At 42.9% G+C, this 9,658-nt stretch overlaps 1 protein-coding gene across 2 annotated transcripts; it reads left to right on the top strand.

Annotated features, from left to right (window-relative positions):
• Window positions 1-741: 741 nt before the first annotated feature.
• UQCC6 (ubiquinol-cytochrome c reductase complex assembly factor 6) lies at window positions 742-5,770 on the top strand. Of its 2 annotated transcripts, none has more exons than XM_074983828.1 (3): window positions 742-904; window positions 1,355-1,505; window positions 4,461-5,770. In XM_074983828.1, exons 1-3 carry the CDS (start codon window positions 837-839, stop codon window positions 4,554-4,556), a joined length of 315 nt encoding a protein of 104 aa, XP_074839929.1. In that variant the 5' UTR covers window positions 742-836; the 3' UTR covers window positions 4,557-5,770. The 2 variants fall into 2 exon arrangements, with proteins under 2 accessions (XP_074839929.1, XP_074839930.1); XM_074983829.1 differs by having other exon boundaries at window positions 767-904; window positions 1,359-1,505.
• Window positions 5,771-9,658: the final 3,888 nt, after the last annotated feature.

Here is a 9,658-nt window from a genome sequence, read left to right as displayed (position 1 = left end):
TACCACAGAGCATTTAGTGATAAAAGAGAATACAGTACTGCTATCACAAAGCATCCAAAGTCATGAATCAGGCCCTAAGCCTAAGAACGACAGAAGAATATTTGCCTTCTTATCTTTGAGCACTGAGCTATCACATTTCCAAGTTTTCTGTCCACAATCACAGGGGGCTTGAGACATTTTTTTACAGCTGAGATTCTCCCATAATCACACAATGCCAAGTGTGGAGGACAACTAATGAAAAACACCAAACCCTCTGAACTTTGGCAACTCAGGGATTCCTATACCGTTCCCGCGTTGTTAGCACAGCCACGGGCACCAGTGTTAGGCGTTACAATCCCGTTAGTTCAGGATTATTTTATTGTTAATGCAATCGCTCAGCTAATGCTAATCTCACCTCAGGGTGGGTTGCTACAGTGGGCTAAACGTAGGAGATAGCGCAGAGAGCCCCTGCGCGAGGTATTACACCACTCAGGGAAATGAATGAACACACACACACACACACACACACACACTTACTGAACCAAACAAGGGAGCAGCGAGTGCGCCTCCCTAGTCACCGTAGCATCCTCTCTCCCCAGCCAGCTTCCAAGGGGCCTTGCAGCAGCGGCTCCCTGGGATCTCCCATGAGCGGTTGCGGGGAAGTAGAGGCAGACTGGCAATAGACGGAAATCCGTAGCAGCGGCTATGGTCACGTGAGAGATGACGACCATGCCCCAAGTCACATGAACTGGAGAGGGGCGTCTCCTTTTCTGCAGTAGGACGGGCGGTCTAGGTCGTCTTCTGAGGACCTTGGCGCTGTTCTGGGCAGAGATCTTGTCATCTGGGACTTCCTCCTCATGCTTAGCGGCCTGGGCACGACAGAGGTGTTGTCAGACCAGCGTGGTAGAGTTGTGTTGCATGCAAGGTGAATGGTGCTTTTTCCACGTCTCTGTCTCCCGGAAGGGATAGTGGATGTGTGTAGCACGGGGGGTCAGTGGCGTTCTCTCCAGTCTGTGGAATTGCGCTTGGGGTAAAGACAAAGAACTCTTCTGGCTGGTGTCCAAGGGGGCGTTACTTGGCAGTGCGTTCAAGAGATTTGAACATTCTACATTTTCCTTACCTGCTTTTAAACTCTTTAAGTGAAGCTAGGTGGCAAATTTCGTAGAATTATGGGCTAACAAGACATCTCAGGAGGTCACCAAGTCCAGCTTGCTCAAAGCAGATTTCCTCCACATTCATCTGTTTCCTACTGAAGGTGGATGTGATTTAACCAAATACAGAGGTTCTTGTTAACACATTCCAAATGGCTGAATTGTATTTCAGAGTGGGCTTGTTGTCATAGTAATTATTGCAACTTTTTCTAATATTCCCTCAGTCAGCTGGAGTACTCAAATCTCAAGGACCCTCTGCTCATCATCATGCCAGCTGGGGTATCTTGGCCTCGATATTTGAAAATGCTCAGTGCAAGTATGTTGGCCATGCTTGCAGGGGCAGAAGTTGTGCATAGATATTACAGACCTGATCTTGTAAGTGATTTAAGGTTTTGGTTTTCATTTCATTTATAACTGCTAAGCAATGTGTGCTTTGAAATTTTTCCTCTAGGAATGCTGTTCAATGTTAAGGACACTGGGGCAAAAATATCAATACATTTCTATTTCAAGGCTGATATGCTCATTTGTTAATTCAGTGAGGCAAAAGAAGCAAAGGTATGAAGCTGTTAGAAAGTCATAAGCCCATCTCAGGCTATTTCCTCAGTTTTGAAGAGCAGTCTGTCTCAGAAATTAAATACCAGGTTATTCAGAATGTAAAACATTCTGCATGTGCAGTGAAAATTGGCAGTATTCGTAGCATATTTTGGTGAGAGAAAATTTACCTTTTCTTGGGTTTATAAGATTCTTTTCTGCTCTAGACTAGGGGAGCTAGAATCCCAAGTTGGTAATGCATACAGAACTTTTTTTAAAATCAAAGTCACCAGTTTGTTGCTTTCACAGCTTGCATGGGAAATAGATTGCAGTAGTGAAAGCTGTACCACATGCTGAGGTAGTAGTTTTCCCAGGAATTGAGACTACATAATAAACCTTTGTTTGATAAGAAATAGACACAGGACCTGTATGTCTTGTTTTATTAAGACATGAAGCTCAGAAGTGATTTTATTGGTGAAGTTGATGGAAACAGTATGAAATTTTTGTGGATTCAATTCTAAGCCAGGTGAAATGCTACAGCTTTGGTAGAGATGTGTAGTTCAATTTGTCCAAAAGTTCAAAGACTGAAAATACATGCAAATCCAATTTTGACACTTAAAAAAATCTGCAGTACTGGAGAGTGATGGCCTCTCCACAGAACAGATATTATGGCAATGCCAGTACAAGGTACCATATTCTTAATGTCCCACTAATATGTGCTCACTCTGATCTGGAGGCAGCCCTTCAAGGGGAATAGGGATAGTAGCTGTTTCCTTGCCTTTTAGATCTTTAGCTTCTCTCATAGGGTTGCAGACAAAAGTAACAGTTGTGGTAATATAAAATGCATCCACATTGTAATATTTAGGTACAAGGTACTTTCATTTGATCTGATTTGTCTTAATCCAACAGCCGTCAGATAGTAACTGCTAACCTGGCTGAAGCTTGAACCAATGCCCTAGAGCTTCTGCAATCTTTCTGCCATCCTGCTCCATCTCTGTGGAAATTTGTTGTTTAAATCTGTGTAGCTTTATTTCAAAATGTGGCAGGGGGTACCTGCCCTCTAGTAGAGGAAACAAAGACCAGTTTCACAATGTCCATTTCAAAACAGAAATTCCTTAAAAAAGAAAAATTGTTATATTTGAAGAATCTGTCTCACAATTTTAGAAGTAATACTTTTCCTACCAGTAGATTGGTAATTAGGAAGTATACAGTAATTTCATAAAACTATTTTCTTTTACATATAAAAAGACAAAATGTGTACCTGTACAGAATGCTTGTCTGTAATTTAAACTAGACTCTAAAGGCTTATAGCTTTAAAAGGAGCAAAAGTTAAGTAGCGTGAAAGTTTTTTCCCACTTCCAGTGTAGGTGTTTCATCTTCAATACCATGTTGAGCATTGGTGAGGATGTGAATTTCTAGTGTCACCCCCTGCAGGTGTGGAGTGCAATCTGAAGCTCCTTTTGGCAGTTTAAATGTATATTGGCCATATAATACAGCTACTGTCCACTTCTGAAGAGCAGAAGAGGTTCTTGTTCCTGTGGCTAGTTCCTATATTCTCCCACCATTTTCAGATTGTATCTTTGGGAGACCTTGTGCATATGCATCCTGACCAGGTTCACTGGAATGGCAGTTCATTTATTTGAAGTGAGACAGCTGCTCATCAGGAAAACATGTGGCAATACATGAAAATTAAGGGAAAGATATATCAGTTTGAGCTTTATTTTGGAGAGCATCAGAAGTGTGGATGACACTCTATTTAAAAGAAATCTGGAGTGCACTTTTTTCCGCCATCTTCCTTAAGAATAATCAGTTTCCTAGAATGGGATTTAGTACTGTGGAATGGTCTTAAGGTATGTCTAAACGTACTGGGTTGAAGCCTGGATCTCCTGGAGTTTGTTTTTCGTGCATCTGGTAAAGACATGCAGAATCAATCTCTCTGGGGTCTGCAGTTGACCTCCCCGAACTCCTGCTAACCTCCCTCAGTGAGGACAGACTTTAGCGTTGACTCCAGATACATTAATTCCAGCTATGCAATTGCCACAGCTTGAATTGCATATCTGCAGTTGACTGCAAGGTCTAGTTTAGAAAATATACGGTATTCCCCACATCCCCCCAACATCAGGTTGTTCCATAAGACTAAAGCAAAATTGCCATGGGTAAGAAGTTGAATTAGAAAGAGGGACGTTTGCTAGATATTAGAGATCAGTTTAAAATTAACTTTAGAAAAAAAGATAATTTTAACTTGAATGTAGTGTACATTTTTCCAGCCCCCCACCCCCTGAAGGATGTCTAATTTTGGCTACGTCTACGCTAGCCAAAAACTTCGAAATGGTCATGCAAATGGCCATTTTGAAGTTTACTAATGAAGTGCTGAAATACATATTCAGCGCCTCATTAGCATGCAGGCGGCCATGGCACTTCGAAATTGATGCAGCTCGCCGCCACGCGGCTCACCCAGATGGGGCTCCTTTTCAAAAGGACCCCGCCTACTTCAAAGTCCCCTTATTCCTATGAGCAGATGGGAATAAGGGGACTTCGAAGTAGGTGGGATCCTTTTGAAAAGGAGCCCTGTATGGATGAGCCGCGCGGCAGCGAGCCACGTCAATTTCGAAGTGCTGCTGCTGCCCGCATGCTAATGAGGTGCTGAATAGGTATTTCAGCGCTTCATTAGTAAACTTCGGAATGGCCATTTGCATGGCACTTTCGAAGTTTTTGGCTAGTGTAGACGCAGCCTTTCTGTTTTTTCTTTACCTCCGTCACAGATTTTGAGGAGTAACATCTCTTTGTTTTGTTTTATAGAGTATACCTGAAGTTCCGCCTAAGCCTGGAGAACTGAAAACAGAACTCTTGGGTCTAAAACAAAGACAGAATAACATTAACACTTCACAGGAATGACCACAGAATCTGGAAATCATGTAGGGTAGAAATTTCAGAAGTGCCTAAATAACATAGGGTCCTGAGACCCGTTTGCCTCAGTATGTCCCATTTGTCATGATGAGACCCAAAGTCCATGTACAAAATATTGTAGGCCTGTAAATTTATTTTTATATTTATTTAAAACAAAACAACTCGTGTAAGAAATTGTGTGCAAAATACTGTTTATCAGAAATCCAGTCAGTTGTTCATTAAAGCTCTCTTATTTTTGTTTTCAGTAGAATATAATTTTTGCCCAATTATTCTATGAGAATTTTTAAAATGTGTTGAAAGTATAATTTGTATCGGCTCTTTGAAGAAACGTTATGAGGAATTTGAAAATGAACAAGGCTTTAAGGTGAATGTAATACATTTATTATAATGATTACAGAATGCTCTGCAGACTCAGAGGTCCTCTTCTTTAGCACAGATCAGTAGTGGTAAGGGCCTGAAATTTTCTGTGGCACCACTACATTAAATTGATTAGCTTTTTATTTATTTTTTAAAGCTATAATTTTATGTAAGCAGATATTTAATACCCAGAATCATGCTTTAGATATTTTCTCTATTTATTTGTCTATACAATATATTTGCAGACAAAGTTAAATAGAACTTAGCTTACTATTGCTATATTTCTCATCAGAAGAGTTGTTGAGAAATCATCTTTTATATAATACGTTTTGGTGTATGTATAATTCATTGTAGTTGCTGTACTTGTTCAGATGGGAAAGGCAGAAAATCAGTGGATTTGAGAGTACTGCAGGGGTGTGAGCTTGCCTCTTTTTTTTTTTTTTTTTCAAATAGAAGAGCAACAACTTCCAGTTGTGAGGGGAAGAAATTTATTTATTTGTGGCTGATCATTGGAACATCTCAGAATGTTTAAGAAATACCACAATTTAAAGCAGGGAAGAGTGAAAATAAAAACACTAAGAAGATTAATAAGTATAAAACACAGAATGAAAAGCTCATTTTAATGAAGGTGTCCAAAAAATGTTTTATATCTTGTTGGTATGCATTTCCAGACCAAACTTTATTTCTAGCCAAATTTTGAGAAGTCATGAAGATTTAATTAAAAAAAAGTATCATGGTGGATGTGAGTTTTTACTCCTATCTTACACTTCCTGGCTACGTCCACACTTACAAACAAACTTTGAAATGGCCATGCTAATGGCCAAATCGAAGAATACTAATGAGGTGCTGAAATGAATGAGGTGCTGAAATGAATATTCAGCGCCTCATTAGCATGCTGAGTGCTGCATTTCGCTCACCTGTGGCTCATCTACATGGGGGTCCTTTTCTAAAGGAGCCCCATGTAGACAAGCTGCGGGTGAGTGAACTGCGGCACTTTTGAAGTGCTGCAGCATGCTGATGAGGCACTGAATATTCATTTTGGTACCTCATTGGTATTCTTCAATTTGGCCCTTAGCATGGCCCCGTGTAAGTTTTTTGTAAGTGTAGACATGGCCCCTAGGAAACGTGTGACCCTCTGCAAAATTTCTTACTGCTACTGCCTTCTATTCCTTCTGGAGGTAAATGAATCAATAGGCATAAATCATCTTAAAATTGGTAGTAATACTAAGCCCTGATGGTTGGTAAGAACCACATTAATATATAAATCAACAATTGACCAGTCAAGTGTAGCCAAAACAGTCGTAGGTGCATACTACACATACACAATACAGTCACAATTATCAGAGATAAAGCTCAGCAATTATATCAAGGAATGATGCAAGTTACCAAGGTTTCTTATTATGTTTACTTACGATCATGAATTTTCAATTCTTCAGTGGCTAACTCAGGCTGTGTCTACACGTGCCCCAAACTTCGAAATGGCCATGCAAATGGCCATTTCGAAGTTTACTAATGAAGCGCTGAAATGCATATTCAGCGCTTCATTAGCATGCGGGCGGCAGCGGCGCTTCGAAATTGACGAGCCTTGCCGCCGCGCGACGCGTCCAGACGGGGCTCCTTTTCGAAAGCACGCCACCTACTTCGAAGTCCCCTTATTCCCGTGAGCTCATGGGAATAAGGGGACTTCGAAGAAGGTGGCGTGCTTTCGAAAAGGAGCCCCGTCTGGACGCACTGCGCGGCGGCAAGGCTCGTCAATTTCGAAGCGCCGCTGCCGCCCGCATGCTAATGAAGCGCTGAATATGCATTTCAGCGCTTCATTAGTAAACTTCGAAATGGCCATTTGCATGGCCATTTCGAAGTTTGGGGCACGTATAGACGTAGCCTCAGAGTTTCAAGGGTGCACTTTTTTATAAGGCACTTAGTTTGACACTTTTGTTTGAATGACTTGATTAAGAAGAGAGTGTTACACTATTCAAACCAATTGCTTAAAGATACTTTCAATCACTCTTAAGCTAATGTGCTTTATTTATAAAAAAAAAAAAAAAAAGTTGCATTCTAAAATATGGTTATTTATGATCTTACTAGAATGTATGAAGTTAGTAAGAACCTACAGTTACTGTATTAAAGGAATAGAAGTGGAAATCTTGCCATTTCTGATGGACATGATCCCTTCCAGATGTGTGGCTTGGCACTGGTCATACTTAGGATTGTGTGTCTTGTTGAGTCCAGTCAACTCACCAGTTGCCCATGGTGACCTCTGTTTTAATACCTAATCTTTCTGACATCTGAGATTCTTGGATATGTGAGGAGGAAGGTGAAAATTCCTCTAAATAGAGCATTAGACTGAACCTCTCAAATCCAGTACTCTCTTAGCTGGCATCTGTGGTCCAGCATCCAAATGTTCCAGGATGAGAGAGTACAGGGGGTGGGGCTGAGGCTGGTGTAGGAGTCCTGCCTGCCCCCCCGCAGGGGAGCTAGAGTCCTCTCCTGCCCCACAATAGGGGGGCTGGGACCTGGACCCTCCACCTGCCTTGTGACAGCATGGAGCCAGGAACTGGAAGCTCCCCACCCTACAGCAGCTGTGGGGAGGCAGGGGCTGGAGCCCAGACTGAGGCTGGAATTCACAGGGAGGGAGGCTGGTGGCTGGGGCTGCAGCAGTCCTGTGGTGCAGAAGCCCTGGACCTCCCCTCATCTGGCAAATTCTCTTGTTCGGGACCTGTCAAGTCATGACTATGCCAGACAAGGAAGGTGTAACCTGTAGCAGCATTTGTTGGTATGCACCTATCTTGTACCTATGCCTCCACTGAACTGAGGTTATGATGTTTGAACAGCAGGGAAGGAAAGCATGTAATGGAATATACACAGGGGCTATGTCTACACTATCCCAAAACTTTAAAATGGCCATGCAAATGGCCATTTCGAAGTTTACTAACGAAGTGCTGAAATACATATTCAGCGCCTCATTAGAATGCCGGTGGCTGCAGAACTTTGAAATTGCCGCGGCTCATCCAGATGGGGCTCCTTTTCGAAAGGACCCCAGCAACTTCGAACTCCCTTTATTCCTATCGGGTTTTGAAGTTGCCAGGGTCCTTTTGAAAAGGAGCCCCGTCTGCACAAGCCATGCAGCGGCGAGCTGCGGCAATTTTGAAGTGCTCTGGCCACTGGCATTCTAATGAGGTGCTGAATATGTATTTCAGCGCTTCATTAGTAAACTTCAAAATGGTCATTAGCATGGCCCTTTCAAAGTTTTGGGATAGTGTAGACATGGCTATGGGGACTACATGGCCCTATGCTACAATGCGGAGCTGACAGAAGAATAGGCCTTCCTGCCAAACAAGTCAAGGCATTTCCAGTCCTGGTCATATGGAGTTGTGTGGGCCACACTTTTTTTCCTACTGATTCATGGCATTCACCGCTAAAGGATTTGGAATGGGGTGCATGAATAGAAACTCAGCTCCTTTAGATGCGACATAATACTTGTCAGATCATTTGCAAGAAGAAGAAACTGTGGCTAGAGTCTGCCAAATTGTTTTAGCTGTATCCACAAGGGTTGCATTTGAGGGCAATGCCAGTTCTGCTGCAGGAGAAGCACATAGGATGTTAGTTCATGATGTGTCCAGTACCTCAGCCAGCAAAATGTCAAGGGAGTCATCTGCAGAGAACTTGGAATGCTTGAAGGTCCCCTGATGTGGGTGGGGGTGTGATGATAGTGTCAGGAGGCAAGAAGAAAATACATGCAGGTGTGAGGGGTCTTCAATACCTTCTGTGTCCTCTTCCAAGTCTTGTTAATGAGTGGGTGAACTGGTTGATCTAGGTGTCCTGGCAGATTAGGCTCCATGTAATGCCCCTGGATCCCTATATGGCCAGTTGGGTAGTAAGGCAATGGGTGAGGGCACCACTGAAAGGGTGAAGGCAGCAGACAAAGGCTGGGGAGCAACAGCTGTACAGATGGTGCTATGGCCCTGCTGCTATGTAAAGGGGCTGCAGGTGGTGCTATTGTGCTGCTCATTGCAGAGGGAGACTGGTTTTGGTACCAGAGGAACAAGCTTTGCCTTAGTATGGGAGCACACCTTAGAGCCAGACCCCACTGGATCTTTTGTTCCTCAGGTTATCCTAGTGCCAGACAGACCAGTTACCTCACATTGTGGTGTTTTAGGTGCCAGTGGTACAGGGGGAGTATTTGTAGTAGGAGACTGCTTTTTGGGGGGCAAATGATTCCAGGACAAGGAGGCCATATGTGGAGATGGGTCTCTTGTGCTCAATTTTCAGATTAGTGCCTGGTCAGATACTCCCATAAGAGAGGGATGATGAGGGGGAGTCATATGCTCAAGGTCTGACACTGGGCACAGAAGTTTCTCCATGAGCATGCCTTTCAGATTGAGATTCCCTTGCTTTTCTAGTTTCTCACTCTGGGGGCACTTCTGAGGAACGTGTGCTTCTCTTAAACAATGGGCACACCATCACTATCCATCCAAGACTGCTATGGACAGTAAACAGGTTTAACATTTAAAGCATGGGGAGCCAGCTAGAGCCAAGGAGCCATCCAATAAGCACCAAAGTACGTGAGAAAAAGTATAGCTTTTTGGCAGCAGGGGGAGGAAAAAGGAGCCCCAGAGGGCAATAATAATAAAAGTAGGCAAAAACAGAGTGCAAGTTTTCCGAGGCGATATTTACACCAGAAGCATCTGTCGACAGAAGTTACTATCAGGAAAGATGCAACAAAACTGTCGACA

The sequence above is a fragment of the Carettochelys insculpta genome, chromosome 1 (genome assembly GCF_033958435.1).
Source record: "Carettochelys insculpta isolate YL-2023 chromosome 1, ASM3395843v1, whole genome shotgun sequence".
NCBI lineage: Eukaryota > Metazoa > Chordata > Testudines > Carettochelyidae > Carettochelys > Carettochelys insculpta.
Note: the sequence above shows the minus strand (reverse complement) of the source record. Positions and strands in the feature narration are given on the sequence as shown.